This window comes from Canis lupus, chromosome 2 (genome assembly GCF_003254725.2).
Source record: "Canis lupus dingo isolate Sandy chromosome 2, ASM325472v2, whole genome shotgun sequence".
Taxonomy (NCBI): Eukaryota; Metazoa; Chordata; class Mammalia; order Carnivora; family Canidae; genus Canis; species Canis lupus.
Window position 1 is genome coordinate 49,453,439 of NC_064244.1, and position 19,633 is coordinate 49,473,071.

The 19,633-nt window shown below is 38.9% G+C and overlaps 1 protein-coding gene across 1 annotated transcript in view; it reads left to right on the forward strand.

Moving 5' to 3' along the window:
- The window catches only part of CWC27 (CWC27 spliceosome associated cyclophilin), a 192,142-nt gene extending 180,835 nt beyond the window's left edge, over positions 1-11,307 (forward strand). The window contains exon 14 of the mRNA XM_025447968.3: positions 10,694-11,307. Within this exon, the coding sequence (XP_025303753.1) occupies positions 10,694-10,856 (163 nt within the window). The 3' untranslated portion in view covers positions 10,857-11,307. The remainder of the gene's footprint in view (positions 1-10,693) is intronic.
- Positions 11,308-19,633: the final 8,326 nt, after the last annotated feature.

Below are 19,633 nucleotides of genomic sequence, written 5' to 3' on the forward strand. Positions count from 1 at the left end.
CTCAACAAAAAAATTAAAAGGACACCTAGTTGTTCCAATTTCATTTCTAGAATAATCCACCCTATACGGTATCCCATTCCACTGATTTTATTATCATAATTTTGGCATCTGGGAAAGATAAAAATTAAAGGACAAATGACAAATTAGCAAAGGTATTTGCAATGTATGTAATGAGTATAGGCTTATATTCTTAATATAGTAAAAGTTCTCGCAAATCCATAAGGAAAGGATAAATATCACATTCTTTTCAATGGGCAAAGGATGCACACACATATCACAGAAGAAATACAGATAGCCAAAAACCTGGGGAAAAGGAGAAAACAAAAGCTATTAGAGCAAACTAAGGCATTCTGCCAATGAGACTGTAAATTGATAAATCTTCTCTGGAGTGAAGTTAGACCATTTGTATGAAATACCTTAAAAATGTACAAATCTTTGTCCTAAGAATTCTACTTCTGGGAATATATCCTAAGCGTTAGTAAAGATTCTCTGTTACAAATGATAGAAATATCTTAAACAAAACTGGGGTATTTATTAGCATGGAAAGCTTAGAGCGTAGAGCTAGGGCATGAGTAAATCAGCGAACTCAACCAGTGTCAGGAATCGCTCCTTTCTGTCTCCTGGCTCTATCTTTCTCTCAACTGGCCTCATCCATAAGCCAGCTTCGCCTAGGGGGTGGCAAAGATGACCTTCAGAACCTCTAGGATTATGTTACGGTTATGGTCAACCCAGTAGTTCCAGGAAAAGATCTTGAACCAGTTTTGTTTGGCCTTTTCAAATTCAAATGCCCATGCCCTGATATAATCACTGGTTATTCCTGGCAGACCTATTCCATGTGTCCCCTTACTGGGAAACGGACAGGGGGTGTCATCCCATTCCAACAACATGGACTCAGAGTGGTGAGGGTCATTTCTGAAAGAAAAAGAATTATGCTACCAAAAGAAAGAATGTTGAACCAGCCTATCCTCCCCAAAATTTCTACAAATAAGAAAATTGTTAGCAGCATTTTGTTTATAAAGGTGAAAATTTGAACAAGCCTAAGAATCTTACAACACAGGGTTGTCTGTAAATTATCTGTAGGATCAAATACTAGAGAGTTTTGTGGGGTTTTTTAGATTTCATTTATTTATTTGAGAAAGAGAGCTCGTGGACACATGAGCAGAGGGGAGGGGCAGAAGGAAAAGAAGAAACAGACAACCCGTTGAGCAGGGAGCCTGATGTGGGGCTTGATCCCAGGACCCTGACATCACTACTTGAGCCAAAGGCAGGCACTTAACCAACATCTGATTCTTTGAAATACATGTCTGCATACATATGTACACACAGAGGTATAGGAAAAGTATAGGAGGTCTTGTGCCTGTATGTTCACAGTAGTTATTGATGAGCTGTGGGATCACAGATCATTTTCTTTTTTCTTTTTTCTTCTAAGGATTGTGTTACTTTGGACAAAGAAAAAACACAAAACCAGTGAATATATGTGAATCGTGCTATGAAAGTTATAAAATTTCTATCATTCTTTGATTCTGTAAACAGTTTCTACTCTTCGAATGGCTTGTAGTCTAGTATAAACCGATATATTTTAAAATATACGTATAAGCTTCTAAAGTTAGGTGTGATCAAATAAGTTATGTGTGCATGATGGTGTACAGGGAAGCATCTGAAAAAGTCTACGCGGTGTAATAGGATGTTATAAAGGGATAACTTTATATAAGCACAGTTTGTATGTAGCACACACAAAATAAATTGAGATAGTAAGTGTTGGACTTACTGGAATCTCGTTCTAATTATGTGAGGTAGCTAGGGTGCATATCACCATCTCCTCTTCACAGATGAAGAAACAGGCCTGAAAAGCAACGTGACTTTCTTTCAGTAACATTTAGTGATTGAAGTACAACTCAAACCCAGGTCTTCAGCTGTGATGCACCATTTCATAGAAGTGTCAGGGAAACTCCAAAGGAAGAGCAGATCCTGAAACCCAGGGCAGTCAGAGATTTTTAGGATGAAATGGGAATTACACTGGACTTTGAAAGGACAGGGGACACGGACCAGTGGGAAGAGGGTGGTAGGACATTCCAGAGAAGTGACATGGAAAGAGTATGCTGCAGGCCATCTATGATGATACAGAGCAGGGTGTGGTCCTGTCAAAGAATTAAATGTGGCAAAACTTGAAAACTGTTTTGCCTTGCTAAAATTTTTCTTTAAAAACAAAAGGGCTGTTTTTGCTATTCAAATGCTAATCTCCTTTTCAGTCCTCCCCCTCAAAAAAACCTTCCATCAGATCATTTAAGTTTCTTATCTAAAGCCCTATAGAATGATAAGCTTAAATTATAACCAGAAGTAATTTAGTTGGGTTTCTTAGGAATTCTAATTTAACAGAGAAATGAGAAGCTGTCAACACAATATGCTAAAGACAAATTATGTGGATGACAAAGTTTCCCAAAGAATGGCAAGGCCTTTCAGCCCAAGTAGAGGGAGGCTGTCTGAGGACAGTACACGCGGTTCCCCCCCCCCCCCATCCCTCAAAGACCAAGAGTACGAAAGACAAATGCTAATCATTAGGCAATTTAAGTGGCCAATTGAGGAAGAGAAGTGTTGGATTTTCATAGCATGAAGTTAGTAGTGGTGGAAATACTTTGTTTTAGCCTTTTCTATGGTCTTGTGGAGTTTGAGAGTTATTAACCTAGAAAACTCAAGGGTTTATAAACATAATGGCTAAATAATTTGGAATTATACATTAATACTATCAGGGAGAGGGGCACATGGGCGGCTCAGCAGTTGAGCATCTGCCTTTGGCTCAGGGCGTGATCCCAGAGTCCTGGAATCAAGTCTCACATCAGGCTCAGTCCCACATCAGGCTCACTTCGGGGAGCCTGCTTCTCCCTCTGCCTGTGTGTCTGCCTCTCTCCGTGTCTCTCATGAATAAATAGGTAAAATCTTTAAAAAAAAAAAAAAAACGGAGAATGGTGAACAAAACCAGAATTCTAGCCAAAGATTTTTGAAGTGACTGGTAACCCAGAAACATTTATTTATTCATCAAAAATAACATTGAGGGGGAAAATAAGGGAAGGGAGAAGAAATGTGTGGGAAATATCAGAAAGGGAGACAGAACGTAAAGACTGCTAACTCTGGGAAACGAACTAGGGGTGGTAGAAGGGGAGGAGGGCGGGGGGTGGGAGTGAATGGGTGACGGGCACTGGGTGTTATTCTGTATGTTAGTAAATTGAACACCAATAAAAAAAAATAATTAAAAAAAAAAAAAGTTAATATTGAAAAAAAAAAAAAAAATAACATTGAGGGTATTTTTCTTGCCAAGCATTGGTGACTGGTGCTGGTATAAAGGCAAGTAAAACAAAGCCAACTAGAGTCTAGTGAGGGAGCCTAAACTAGAGAGATGTGCAGAAGGCCTAACACCACTGGAAGAAGAGGACAGTCCAGGAGAGGAATCAGGGACTGGCTCCCACAGGGGATGACACCTCAGCCAGCACAAGGGAGGAAGTGTATCACCGTAGAGAGCCAGTAAGCAGGCAGGAGAAAGCAGGTTTTGTTCAGGAAACCGCAAGTAATTCGGGATGTCTGGAGTATAATTGTGATCAGAGAAGGTGACACAGGAACTTGGAAGCAAAAGCCAAATTATAGAGAGGCCACATAAGAAATTTGGGTTTCATTCTATAGACAATGGGGAGCACTGAAGGATTTAAAACAGAAGAGTTCTCATGGCTAGATTTGCATCTTTGAAAAAAATATATAAATAATAGAAAAGACCTGGCTATCATCATCAACCACAAGGCACTCCTTAGCAATTAGATGCCTGACAGGAGACTGCCAGAGATCTACCCTTACAAAGTCAGGCCCTGGGCCCTTGGCTCTCCCACCCTGGGAACCTCCAGCTGAACAGGGTGTCCCAACCTAGCATCCTCATTTTAGGAAGTAAAAGAAGAAACGGAGACTGAGATCCTAGTGAGCAGTGATTAGAGGCAATAATGGGATAAAAATTTACAATGGAAACTAATTACTTTTTTTTTTTTTTTTAAACAAGTGTTCATCTAAAAGAGAGGTACCTTTTCCCAAACAGCCTCCACACTGCTCAGGACATTTAGAACTTCTCTGGGAATAGTTTTAAAGACCAGCCTGGGAGCCATGCTTGTCTCTTTATAGTTGCATTTTTTTTTATTTTTTATTCTAAAATGAATACTACCCAATCTGATTTTTTTATCCTGCTTACTCGGCTTAACACTGAATTAACTTTTTATTTATTCCTAAAGTCAAATCCATCTTCATGTTGGGAAAATTTCTTACCTCTGAAGACATTCAGTAGAGCCCCTCAACTGCTTACCAGCTACAAGTTTCTTGACCATGAGTCTCACAAGTTGCCTGCACAGTGGGGATGATGACATCTTTCCTGCCTGCCCCATACAGTTACTACTCTGAAGATCATAGCAGACACCACGGGAAAGCTTTTTGTAGAGTTGTGTCAGTGGATGCTCTTGTCACCTCACACTTTGCAGGCAATTCCAAAATGTGCACTTGTTCTGATGTCTTTGTGTTCATCTCCCTAACAGACTGTTCACCTTAGGATGGCAGGGTCTGGGTCATATTTGGTTTTGTATCCCTGGGGTCTGACACAGGCAGGGTCTCACACATAAAAAAATCCTCAGATATTTTCTGAGTGAATAACTGAATCTAGTTTCTTGCCTTATCTTCAAAGCACATATAATTAAAGGATAATACACTTGAAATTATTCAGTTAATGGACACAGAGTCCACTTAGGCTTCTTCAGGTATGTGAGTGGTTTGTCATTAGGAACTTGCTGTTTATCTCGGAAGGAGCCAGAACAAATGGCTCATGAAATAAATCAATGTGAAAATGTAAAGGTTCTTAAACTTTAGTTTTAACTTTAGTTTTTTAACTTTTAACAAAGTTAAGTGGTCTTAACTTTGGCTGTATTTTTAAATCACCAAGAAAAAATTTTAGTTACCAGTACTGGGGCCCCATCCCAGCACAATTAGATCCATACCTCTGGAGGTAGAAGCCTGGCATAGTTCTTAAAGCTACCCAAGTGATTCTAATGTGCAGCCTGTGTCTGGTGCAGGGCTCTAGGATCAGTCCGTGAGAAACTGCTTAAAAAATATATATCTATTAAGGGACACCTGCTTGGTTCCCTCGAGGTCATGAGTTTAAGCCTATGTTGCACACAGAGTTTACTTAATAAAAAAATTAAAAAAGAAAAAAAAACACAGCCTATCTAGTTTTACATTAGGAACCACAGTCAGTGGAAAAGAACACAAGGCACCGTCCCACCGCAGTCTATGAGGAGTGACAACTAGCCGCTAAGTGACAGGGGCACAGTGGCAAACAGCAGTCGGTTTGTGCTGAGCTATGAGAGGTCATGAAAGAAGGGGGGTCTTGTGCTGAGCCTGAGACTTCCTACAGAGCTATTAGACATTTTAAAGTTTATCACAGAAATAAAAGATATTCCCTGCCCACAAAAGGAGACCAAGTACTAGTTTAGCAAACCTGCAAGCACCAGCCAGCAGGCCTGGCCAGTACAAAGGACCTGGAGGCTTTGCCTTACAACACAAATCACCACTCTCGGCAGTGGGAATACAGCTGTGAACAAGATTCAAACCGTCTGGAATAACTGACAGTCTGTTCACAATTAAGTAAACAGCCAGTTTCAAAAGGGTAATTGATGAAAGAAACAAAATAAGGTTGGTGAGATAGGAAGATGCAGTTGCTAAGAGTTTTAAGGGTCTGGCTAAGGTAGTTCAGTCTAATCCAGCAGTCAATCATTTCTGGTCAAAGAAATGTCTAAGAAAGATCACTTAAGGGACACCTGGCTGGCTCATTCAATAGAGCCTGTGACTCTCAATCTCTGGGTTGTAAGTTCAAGCCCCATGTTGGGTGTGGAGTCTACTTAATTAAAAAAAAAAAATTTAAGATTATTTTAGAACCTTTGGAGGATTAGAAGAAGGAGAAATAGTACACATGTAGAACAGAACACCTACAAAAATCTAAGGTGGGGTGGTAAGTTCCTAAATTGGAGAGAATTGGGAAGGAGTGGTCTATAGGATTTCCAAAGGAAAAAAAAAAAAAAAAAAAAGAAAGAAAAAAAAAAAGAATTTCCAAAGAAAAAGATGGCTGTTTACATTAAATAAGCATAAATAATCTTAATGCATTTTAGAAACAAATTATTAATACTGGAATTCTGTATTGTACTATTTACTGTATGTTTGAGAATGAGTACCTCTCCTGTTTTCTATTAATATTAATTGTTGTTTCTTAATCTATTTCATGATTGTGGGAGAACTTTAAAAACTCAATGTCGAATGAGTGAGTTTAGTCAAGGTCCAGGTCCTTTTTAAAGAATCAGTTGTTTACTTTCATTTATAATCTCCTACAATCCCATTTGAAAAAACAAAAAACAAAAAAAACTTTATTCTACCAAATAACCTCTATGAAAATGGTAAGCCTCCATATTTCTGTAACACACTAAAGTCAATGTTACTGGAGAATGGGAGCTTATGTAAATTTTTTTACTAATCAGAACTAAATATTTTTGCCTTCAAGTGAACAAGTCCTAAGATGATCACATGTAAATGATCAGTGTGCAATTAATTCCAAAAAATTAACTGCTCTTGTTGGGCCAGTTCCATGACCAGACACGGAGTGAATAGTATTGAGTTATTGGGACGTACAAAACTGTAAATGACCAGACCCTTATGTACTTGAGTTAAGGCTGTAGTATAAGTCTGCATGTGTATTCTCACAGGAGACTGTAAAATGTGGGCATGCTTTCAATTCGTGCAGTCTGTGATTTATGGAGGCACATAGGTCAGGAGTTTATTATGCTGAAAATCATAATAACTGTTTTGTTTTGCTGTTTAAAATGAAGTGACCAAAGCATGTTGAAAGATAAATGGGTGAACCATTTTGATTATGCTTTTATTTCTATTAAAGATTAAATATTATTGCTGAGTAACCAGCCATGCTAAGTATTATGATATTAAAGCTGAAGTAGTTTGTAAGCTGATAGCCCCTTCTTTCCTCTGGGTTTAGGTTTGTTATTAATCAAAATGTTGGACTTGTTTAGTGCAGTGGTGTATGAAACAAACAGTTGAAAAAGACAGCTACTTTAATTTACGGCTTTCTGCGTTTTTTCAAATTTGTAGGAAAATCTGTTTCTCTTTGTGGACTTTGTGCTGTTGTTCACATGTCTAGAGTTCATTTCTTATACCAGAGCCAGCTAAATCCAATAGTTGCAAGATTCTCTCATGGGAGAGAAAGGAAGAAGGTGCCTATAAGGTTTTAATTGACAGGTTCTGGTAAAGTCATTTTTGAAATGTGGACAGTCCCTAATAGAAATGGATATTACAAAAAAAAAAAATCCATCTGCATTTTTGGAGAGAGCAATAATTTTTGAAATAGAAAAATGTGTATATAGAAAGCTATTAATAAGTTAACTAAAGACAGTGGTTTTGTTTTTTACTATCAGTACAGGAGTATTAAATAAAATTGTTTTAAAGGGCATGTTTCAGGTACTTCCTGGTTTCAAGCTACTTACCTGGGTTAGGTATCTGCACAAGAATCATTTATTTGCTAAACGCTTACTGAAATGCAGTGCAAGGTCTGTACTCCCCACAATGTGTGATAAAGGACCTTTAAAAGGACATCCTGCCATCCTTCTAAACTTGTTCCTCAGGAGGAGAAATACAATTCCTAAAAAGTATACTTTGTGGGAAATGCAGGACAGATTATAAGAAGTGTCAAAGAAAAAGACCACCTCTCCTTTACCTGAAACAAAAGGTTTAATTTATTAAGTAAGGAAGAGTTATGCTTTTAGGCACAGTCTCTGAGCAAAGTGGGTTGCAAATCTGACACAGAGTTTTGGGGTCAGGGATTATTAGGGGTTATCAGCCTCAGGAGCCCCATTATGCACCAGAGGCTCTCGGTGATTGGCCAGCTTTCAGAAATGTTTACTCGACAGTCCACCACTGATTGGCCAACTGATTAGTTGGCTTTCAGAGGTGTGTTTACTGAACTGAGTTGTCACTGATCCTTTAGGCCTAGGCAAATCATCATTAATTGATTAAATCCAGTTTGAGTACGTTTCAAACCAGTTCTAGTAGTCCCTGGTTACCACGAATGTAGAACAATCCGCCTTTTTCTAGGAGTTGGGATTGTTTTATTTTCAGAAGCTAACACTGCAGGAAATTCAAAGTGTAAGAAAGTCACACTTGAGGAATCTATTTAAATAAGCAACAATCCTATGTTGTACTTCCTTGAATACCCTACATCCTCCTCCCACAAAGAATCTACAAATTTATCCTACTAAATTGTATGATTATCCATGATAAAATTGGTGCTATTTATTCTGTTATCATAAGCTTAATTCAGAGCTCTTTTTTCCATTTCTTCCATTAAATGTATCTTATCATTTTCAAAGAAGATAGAAACAATTTAAAGTGGAAATTTAGGAAGCAAAGGCCTCAATATCACCATTCTTGAAATTACCTGTCCAGCATGGTTTTTCCACTGTCATTGCTATGGTAAGGAGGTAACTATACTTGATTTTCTTTTTCTGTTGTTTTGCTTCTATTTTTCTTTCCTTCTTTGTTCCTCCCTTTCCTTTTCCCTTTCTTTCCTTTTTTCCTTCTTTCTTTCTTTCCTTCCCTCCCTCCCTCCCTCCCTCCCTTCCTTCCTTTTGGATATAGTTGCCATACAATGTTACATTAGATTTAGGTGTACAACATAGTGATTCAAGTATCTATACCTTACACTATGCTCACCACAAGTGTGGCTGCCATCTGTCATCATGCAACACTATTACAATATTGACTATATTCCTTATGCTGTGCCTTTTATTCCCATGACCTATTCATTCCATAAGTGGAAGCCTGTACGTCCCATGCCCCTTTACCCATGTGGCCCATCCTCCCACCCCTCCCCCCTCTTGGCAACCGTAAGTTTGTTCTCTGTATTTATAGGTCTGATTCTGTTTATTGATTTGTTTTGTTTTTTTAGATTCTACATCTAAGTGAAATAATACGGTATTTGTCATTGACTTATTTCAGTAAACATAACACCCTCTAGGTCCACCCATACGGTAAATGGCAAGATCTCATATGATGCCTTTTTCTGAATAAAGATACTCACTCAAGCAAAAGAAGTGTAAGGATTCAGCAGTTCTTACAGGTGATATGGCATGTTCACATTGAACATTAGTTATTGAAATTAGTTATGAAATTTAATGCAAATTACATATTAGTGATATAGAAATAAAGCACAAAAAGTATAGAAAATAAAGATAATAATAAAGTATAGAAATGTGAATGTGATTTACTTCATTTAGTAAGTTAAAGTAGACTCTAGGTCATCCATATAATAATATCACTTGTACTAACTGCAAGCTTTTCTGGGATAGAAGGGATGGGAATGATAGTTAAGGCTCAACTTGTTAGCCCTTGAGAACAGTAGCTACTGAATCCTTAGTAACTTCAGTATCATTAATACTATAACATTTTATTTGTCACCAAAATGTTTTCTTCAAAATCTGAATATATCCGTGAGAGTTTTTCACATAAGTAAGCTTCACTCAGCATTTCTGCTACTGCAGGGAAAAGGGATGGGGGACTTGTACCTACTGCCCAAATCCCTGCTTATTCAGGGAAAAAGAAATTAATGTAATATTTGGGTTTCATGTGAAAGTTACAGCGGGTGTATGGGGAGTGTTAATCCTATAGGCAATTTAGCCCTATCAGCTGTGATAAAAGTGTTGGGTATGCCCACTTTAAAAGTGCTTAAATAACAAGTGGGAAAAGCTTTAGTAGTTTTGTTTATATATCGAAACTGACTTTTCTCTTTCCAAATTCATTCAGTTGCTCTGAAATCTGGTCTTTGACTTCCCCATTTATTTCTGACACCTCCTAATGGGGGCAGAGCTAATCACTTACATATTTCCCTGCTGCTAAGGATAGCCAGCTTATGACCACTTAGGACTCAAGCACATGTTGATACCTTAAGACCAGTAAGCATTTGATAAAGTGGGAAAAGCAGGATGGTTAAATTTGTTGTAATCAACAGTAAGAGGAGGAAATTAGTCCATGGAGCTATGCCAAAGCTTAGTTTCCTTTTGCACAAAAAAAAAAAAAAAAAAAATCATTTTTTGTTTTTAACCCTGCAGCTCCCCTGAAAAGGCAGTCATAACATCATTTGAACAAGAATTTTCTTAACACATTCCTGAATCTTGACCCCTTTAACTACTGAAAACAGAAAGATCAGATAGGGCTGGTTTATTGTCAGGAGTTCTGCTCTGCCGCCCTGCCCTCTCTGGCTAAGTGAGCCTGCTCTTTATTTAAAGGAAGCTGGCAAAATGTTCTCTGAGTTTAGGTGAAGGAACATTCTGCTACAATTCCTTTAACCTCCCATCAGGAAAGGACCTTCAAGTGAAGACTGAGGCAAAGAGACTCTTTACTAAAAAATACAAACCAACAGAACAAACTCCAGACACGTTTTTCAAATTTAAGTGTCTTCTGAGAAGGTGGTTTCCATGCGGTGTAAGCACCAATAAACAACAAGCGCATGTTGGTGTCCTGTACCCTATGGTGCGTTATGCCAAGGACAGTATAGTATAAAACGTCTACTTTCTGTTCTCCTGCCAAAATCACTGAACCATCCATCTCTCTCCCTCTTCAGGATGTCGCATGTACTTCAGTTTGAGGATAAAAGCAGAAAAGTGAAGGATGCAAGCATGCAAGATTCAGACACATTTGAAATCTATGATCCTCGGAATCCAGTGAATAAGAGAAGACGAGAAGAAAGCAAAAAGCTGATGAGAGAGAAAAAAGAGAGAAGATAAAATTACAGTAATGTTAACTAGAGCTAGCTAGAAACGTGCCTGCAACAAATGGCCTTGTAACAGCCATTGTTCCCAACAGCATCACTTAAGGGTGTGAAAAGAAGTATTTTCGAACCTGTTGTCTGGTTTTAAAAAACAATTATCTTGTTGTATAAATTGTGGAATGACTTTGGTTACTGGTACATGCTTCCCGCTCCCCCTCCATTTGACCTTTTATATTGCTAAATCTGAAAAAAGAGAACTTTCCTGCCAGTTTATATGTTTGTTAACTATTTGTAGACTGTGCCAACCTGTGTGTGTCTTTTTATCTTAAAATATGTGAAGGCTTTGTTAAGATTTTTTTATAAGAAGTCCTTGCTAGAAAGAATATTTAAGGGAAAGCTCCCCGGCATTCTGTTACCACAGTACTAAATTTGGAATATAATTTAAAAAAAAATTACATAAAGATTGATTTTGTTGTTGTGTTTTGGATATAAGCATCTAAAACTAGCCAAATCATTCTGACTCCGTAGCACCGGGCCTTAAAACTGGAGGGATCCCAAGGGGATATTCTCACCTGCATCTAAGCCAATGCCTGGGTTTGATGTAATCAAAACACTGAGATACTAAGTAACAGCAGCCAAGCTTCTGCACACCCTGGCCTGACACTGGCCACCTTGGCGTGACACTGGGCCACCTGTCCACACCGCTGCCCTTCTCAGCACAGCAAGAGCAGGAGCTCACTTAGGGGTCCCATTCTAGCAACAGAATTCATCGGTTTAGCCTTTGATGACGACCACTCATACTGGTTATTTAGTATATGTTATCTATATTCCACTCAGTCTTTCTAGAATCTGAATCCTCACAGTATACCATAGGCTGACTTTCAGTTACCTAACAAAACCTCACCAGCCACATCTTCTCAGATAAGGTCTCATGGACTCTCTTTTTCCCGATATAAGTAATCCAGTGGACTCTAGAGCACTTGCTCTCAAAATGTGGTCCCGGTTACTACACTGCAGCAGCAGCAGTATCACTTGGAACCCCGTTGGAAATGGCCACTCTTGCCACGCTCCCCACCACTACCACTGCCCCACTTCAGACTACAGAATCTGAAACTTCGAACCCAGAGGGTGTGTGACACAGATTGCTGGCTTTGCTGCTGATGATTCAGTCTTTGGAGCATGGCAATATCTAGAGAAGTTAAAGACCTGCATATCCAGTTATCCAAAAATTCTAATCCTCGGTCTGTCCCCTAAAGAAATCCCCACACATTCCTCAAGGAGGCCTGCACTAAATATACACCGAAGCATCAACACAAGAATGTATAACTAAATTACTGTGTATCAGAACTATGGAATACTGTATAGTGACAACCAATAAACAAGAGTGTTAGCTTACCTTAAAAATAATGTGGAAAAAAGGGAACCATCTATCTAATAATTCAAAACATGCAACGCAGGGACACTTGGGTGGCTCAGCAGTTGAGCATCTGCCTCGGGCTCAGGGCATGATCCCGGATTCCCCAGATCGAGTCCCATGTCGGGCTCCTCCTACAGGGCACCTGCTTCTCCCTCTGCCGGTGTCTCTGCCTCTCTCTCTGACATGAATAAATAAAATCTTAATACAAAACAAAAAACCATGCAACACAGCATTCAGTTTTGTATGAATGTACACATGTAGCAAAAGTATAAAAACCTGTATGAAAATAGTAATTACCTCTAAGGAGGCAACAATAACATGGGCTTCAATTGTGTTAGTAATGGTTCATTTCTCAAGGGAGATGCTGGGGACTCAATCCTCATTATATTATTGCCTCCATAGTCTAGTAGGCCTTAAATATTTCGTATTTTTTTCCTTTATGATCATATCCAGAACCTGAGGTGAGAAGACAGAGGACGACTCCCAATACTAACAAGAACACTTTCTTTTTGTTTCAGAAGTAGAAGAAAGTTTCTTCAAAGAGGAGGAGGGGGGATAAGATAGGGGTGTTCTGGGGAAGTACCGACCCACTCCAAAGCAGAGCGATTAGACACAAACCCACCAAAACATAGGCCGGTGTTTAGAAGTGTGCCCTGCCTTCCCCTCACCACAAAGTTGTGATATCAGTTGTTTTATAGATAGTCACAAAGCAAAATTATGTTTTCCAAACTCACAAAGTTTCTGTTGGTTATTATGAAATAGATCAGCACTGGATTTGTTTGTATCGAACAATCCTAAAGGGCTTCTCCTGTTTCTCCCTGAATGTGTCCATCTTTAAGAACAGAGGGGGCCACAGGCCTCCAGAGCACATGCCAGAAGGATAATATTTTAGATTCAGAAAGATAACTGCATGATAACATTAAACCCTCAGGTTAGTCAAATGCGCCTTATCCTGCTTTCACCACAAGGAGTAGAAAAATCTGAAATTTTACAGAGATTTGAATCCCATCCAAAAATTTCACCATGATAATAAAATTCACTTTGAACTTGACTACATAACAGCAATAACAATTTTTAAAGCTTAATAATATAGTTAAATATGGTATTAAATGTGCTTATAGTAAAGTCTTTGGCATGTCTCAAGAATGTGTTTGGGCCAAAAATAAATAAATGAAGAAATCAGAGACAAAAAAACAAAAACCATGTAAGAAAATTGAGCTTTATAGTTCACTCTAATTTTATATTTATTTGAGTTTACTTTTCTTGCTGTGTCTTGCTGTAGGGATGTTACCCTGAAACAGTTCATGGTCTATCACAAGCCTGGACCTTCTGAAGATCAAAGAGAAAAGCAACTCCTGGCAATTTTTTTCTCATTTTCTGACTAGCCATTTTTTCACTTTGATTACATCGGTTGGCAAGGTGGACGTTAACACCAACCATAGACCTCTCCTTTCTCAATAGGTTATTGAAGTAAATGCAGCATTTTTAGTGGCGTAATATCAAAACACACCTTGTCACATGCCTCAGCTTTGTTATATGCCCTGAAGCCACACAGCAATACATCTCCTGCAGTTAAAAATGGGGACACCATAGAACAAGGTCACTAAAACGTGTGAGATGAGTGGTTTGCTGCTGTTGTTTTTAGAACAAGTTCAATAAGCTACGGTGTCCTTATCAAACTGTCACTACCAAGTTTCTTGATAGGATCTGACGTGTGAGGTACATAAACCTGTTCTGTTGTATCAGTGTGGCCTGGATGGAAAAGGTTAGATGAATGCAGACTACTGCCCAAACATGCTGTTTAATCTTGGTGATAACAAGAAAGAAAAGAAAAAAAAAAGAGGTGTGAAGTGAGTCACGATTGAGGGTTGTATCAGTACGAGCAATTTGTATGTACGGGGTGTAGAGAAGTTGAGAGGGGTTACATTCTTTAACACTGTCATTCACAAAAAAAAAAAAAAAAAAAAAAGTTTGGTAGCTTCTTTATGGCTTTGACTCCATTCCAGTGACTTTATACAGTTTATCAGGTGGTACTACTTCTACTTAGAAAGCAGGAAGCTTTCCTGCCACACATACATAGTTTATCTTCTTTTACTTCTTAATGAAAAGAAGCGAAACAGACGCCATATTGTAGAGAAATCTTCTCAAATAAGAATTTGATGAGATTTTAATCGCAAAAGAAAGAATTAAACACCACATCTTACAAAGGTGAGTATTAGAAGTCCCTGTTTACAGAAAGAATACTCATTTATTCCCCCCAAGCCCCCCTCACCAAAACCATACAAGGAATATCTTTGTTATAGGTGCTAAGGGTTTCGTTAATCCCTGTGCAGTTATTTTCAATGGTGTGCTGGTAAACTGGCTCCCTAAAAAAAAAATGGAAAGAAAAAATTTTTTAAAAAGCCCTGATTTGTAGCATTTGCAGATTTCCATGGTGTAAATACCATGGCTGACTTCAAGCCACCAAAGGAAACCCCAGTATACAACTGGTGATTTTTCCCATTCTGTTTTCACCATGAGCTAAAAGCTCATATAGTGTAACTTTTGCACGGGCACTAAAGAACTCACAAAAGCTTTTAAACTTTTTCCAAGATCACAATCTTCATGTGTATTTCTTTTTTATGTATTTCACAAAATTTGGTCAAGTTCTAAGTTCTAGTAACATCTGCATCCTATGTTTTGATGACTAGTGTGTATCTGTAGATTCTCTTTCAACAAAGTTTTCCAAAGCCACTTGGCTCACATTTATTTTTCCCTCTGCCTGTCATTTTTGCCTCAGTCATATGTCCAACTCAAGAAGCAACTACAACTCGCAAAAAAAAAAAAAAAAAAAAAAAGGAAGGAGGAAGAAAAGAAATGTAATTATAGTTCTTTGAATTATTTCCTATAAGTGATAACATACCAACTCATTTAATTTTTTTAAAGGTTATTTTGGGTTAGGAATAGAGAATCCTACCTGGAGAGAAAAGAAGACTGGCTTCTAATTAAAATGCAGACAGGAGTCTGGTCTCTCTCCACATCTGCTGGGAATTATTCCTTCAAGGTTAGATCATGGTATTAATTCATGTTACTTGTTCAGGAAAAAAATAAAATTCTAGGGGCTTTCTTCTCAGCACCAGTCACAAGGTATTCTGGGTCTTTTAGAAAATTATAGTCTCTCATCTTCATGATGCCAAAAATGATACCTGTTGAAGTTCTGTTTTAATAATTAAAATAGTTTTCAGAGCAGGAAACTCTTAAGTTACTTTCCCATTTATTTTCTAGAGTTAGCCTAGTTGGAGCTTCACTAGCCTATTCAAATGTTTTAATGACAATATATTTGAAATGAAGGGTATCTTGTATAGAAAATAAATGACTAAAGTAGAATATTTTTTATGGTTAGTTCTCAACAGTTATGAGTTTACTCATTTTTGGATGTGTACAAATTGTTCTTTAATTTGTAGTTTTTTGGGATCCCTGGATGACTCAGCAGTTTAGCGCCTGCCTTTGGCCCAGGGCATGATCCTGGAGTCCTGGCCCCGGCTCCCTGCATGGAGCCTGCATCTCCCTCTGCCTGTGTCTCTGCCTCTCTGTGTCTCTCATGAAGAAATAAAATCTTTAAAAATAATCAATCAGTCAATCAATCAATCAGTTTTGAGGAGATATTCTATTTAGGGTAAGAGGAATAGGATCATTTTATCTTTGTCCTAAAGTTATATTATTACTGTAAATGAGTAGACTGATTAAGAATGGATACTATCTCGCAAGCAACTAAAGAATTCAACAAGTGATTTTTTAATTAACTTAGACAAGTTATACATGATAGTATTGAGGCCCAAGTCCATTTCAGAGTGAAATTTCACATTTCATTGTATGGACTTTATGTCCCATCAATGGCATGTCCAAAACTAAACTCTCCTCTGCACTTCCTAGTCCTGCCTTCACCAGTCCTGCTTCATCCACACTGTGGCCCATCTCTGCGTTGGTGACGCCATCGTTCCAGGTGCTCAGGCTAGATATTTGGACTCCTGTCTCTACATCACACCCCACATCATTCTGTTATGATATTCTGTTGGCTGTACCTTCAAACTATATGCAGAAGTGCACCATTATTTACCACTTCCCACTGTGACCACCCTGTCAAGGGACCATCAACTTGTACGTGGACCACAATAAGAGCACTATAGCGAGTCTCCCTGCTTCACACTTGTTTTGCTTTAATTTATTATTAACATAGCAGCCAAGGGAAACTTCTTAAAACAGAAGTCACAAAAAATAAATAAATAATAATAAAAAAAACAGAAGTCACATAGTTACACTCCTGTGTTCAAAACCCTTCAGAAGTTCCCCCAGAAGTGGGATTAAAAGCCCACACATTCACAATAGCTACAAGACTGACTGAGCCCTCTGCCTGAAACACTCTCCTCAGGATATCCCAATGGCGAACTCCCTCAGCCCCGTCAAGTCTGCTTAAACAGACGCTCGTTCAGTGAGGCCGACAGTAACAGCTCTACTTTAAAACTGCAACCCACCTCTTCCCCAGGTGCTCATCTTTCTAAATCTCAACCTCCTATTATATACAGTAATACTAGAAACACCTAAGCATTTTGTCTCATTAATGTATTTAACTCTTACAAACAACCCTATCAGCAGGGGCCCTTGTTATCATTTCACAGATGAGGAAACTGAGCCTTAGAGAGCTTTCTCTTTTTTTTTTTTCAATCTTTTTTTTTCTTTTTTTAAGTTTCAATTCAATTAATTAAGATAGAGTGTATCATTGGTTCCAGAGGGAGAGGTCAGTGATTCATCTGTCTTATATAACACCCAGGGCTCATTACACCCCCTGCCCTCCTTAACATCCATCACCCAGGTTCCCTATCCCCATACTCCCCTCCTCTCCAGAAACCTTCAGTTTGTTTACTATGATTAAGAGTCTCTCATGGTGGGAAGCCTGGGTGGCTCAGTGGTAGGCGCATCTGCCTTCGGCCCAGAGCGTAGTCCTGGGGCCCCGGGATTGAGTCCCGCATCAGGATCCCTGCATGGAGCCTGCTTGCATCTCCCTCTGCCTCTGCCTATGTCTCTGCCTCTCTTTCTGTGTGTCTCATGAACAAATAAATAAAATCTTAAAAAAAAAAAAAATACTCTCTTATGGTCTCTCTGGTTTCATCTTGTTCTATTTTTTCCTCCTTAGAGAGGTTCTTTACTTATTATTTATCATCCAATTTCCTACCCCAGAGTGCCCTACATGAGTGCGAGAATTGTTGTCAGTTTACTATTGTTCCAGTGCCCAGAACCAAGTCTAACAAATAGTAGACACTCAATAAATACCTATTGAATGAATAAATCAACCAGTACTTTTTAAAAAGTATCAAGACACCCGGGTGGCTCAGTGGTTGAGCATCTGTCTTCGGCTCAGGTCATGATCCTGAGGTCCTGGGATCGAGTTTGGGATCGAGTTCCGCATCGGGCTCCCCACAGGGAGCCTGCCTGTGTCTCTGCCTCTCTGTGTCTCTCATGAATAAATAAATAAAATCTTTAAAAATAATAAGCAAATAGTATCCAATATCCTGTTATTCCACATTTTATAATTTAATATCACTATCATTTCACAGAGTTAGAACACTTTTTACACTAAAAATGAAGGAAGGATTCAACCTCAGTTCAGGCACAGCTCTAACATTTGAATAAATTCAGCTTTAGGAAAAGCTTACTACATTGTCTTTTTCTCATTTTAACATAAGATACTTTGTCACCGATGGGCATTGGCTCACAGACCAGTTTTGGGGAACCACTGCTCTGTAGGGAAACACATTTCTACCCATATTCCCTGAGTACCTGTTCTTTATAGAAAGCAATAATCTAATTCCCGAGACTAGAAAGAACTAAGGGCCAACATGTAAGTGCAGAAAGTAAGGCTATAAGGTTTCAGACCTGCAACTGGTTTAATGGGCAAATAATAGAACCTTCTAATATCTGTTTTCTTTGCTCTCACATGGGAACAATAACAGCTGCCTTTCCCGTCACAGTCAAAAGAAAGGATAGACAAGAAAACGGAGTTCTTACAAAGCTTATTAACAATAAGAGCAAAAATTTAATGGATAGTTTATGCCAAACCCTGTTGAAGGCATTTATCTGTAGTAACTCTTTCAATCTTTATAAACAACTCTAATTGAGCAGGCTCTATTATTATTTCCATTTTGTAAATGAGGAGGAGATCCGAGGCTTAGAGAAGTTCAATAATTTGTCTGGGTCACACAGTAGCAGGGGAGCTAGAACTCAAAACAAAGCTGACTCCCAGAGTTTTGCCCTCGATCACTAGGATACCAGTGCCTCCTATTACACAGCAGATTGTTTGATGGCACACCTTACCCGTACCTATAGAGTTCATAATCTAGTGAGGCAAAGGGGGAAGACCACACCCAAAAATAAAATACAGAGCACAGTGATCTCCTGTGACATGAATCTCATGTGTAAAAATACTAGCATGAATCAAGATTTTAGTTTGATGGCATTAAACTAGAACTGCTTCGTGGCAGAGGCAATTTTGACCATAATTCAGAAGGAAGGGAGAACATGGCATTGAGAAGACAGGTCGTGCTTCAGGTGGAGAGGACACTGCGCAGACAAGCTATTAAGATAAATGTAGGAGACAGCAATGTGTCTGCATAATGCCAAAACATCTGGTCAATTCAGTTTAAAAAAAAATATATCGATATAGTGAATTTCTTCAGTCAATCCAGATGTTTGGCATCTTGTAGACAAAACATCCAGATGATTAACTGAAGATTTGACAGAGTTGACTGGATTAACCAGATGTTACAGCATCGTATAGACATGGTGTCAGGACGTTTGCTTGGCTGGAGTGGAGTCCAGCTGTAAAGGAGATAATGGCCCCGGCAATGAGAGGGGGCTTAGGAGCAGAGGACCTGGAGCTTAGATTTGATGCAACTGGGAGCTGCTGGAGGAGGAATGTGATGGAAAGGATGCTTCGGGAAGAGGATTCTAACAACTCTGAGAAATAAAAATTAAATAAATAAATAAATAATAAATAAATAAATAGTGAGAGGAAAAGTTGCAGACAGGAAAGAGGATGTTAGGAGAGTGCAGGTGTGTGTGAGGTAATTAGAGCCTGGACCAGAAGGAGGCTTGGGAAAGCTACGGGAAGGAGCAGATCTGAAAAACATTACAGAAAAAGAACAGGAAGTCGTGATGGCTAGACAAGGGAGTGAAACCGCACATCACCCTCAGGTTGGAAGTGCTGAGGCCTGGGAAAGCAGCTGCCTTCAGCCTCACCACAGTAGGAAAGCAAGAGGGGATCCCCAAGAGACTCCTCCCTTCAACCTCTGATTCAGAGGCCACAGCCGGGCCCACAGGCAGAGGGAACTTGAACCACAAAC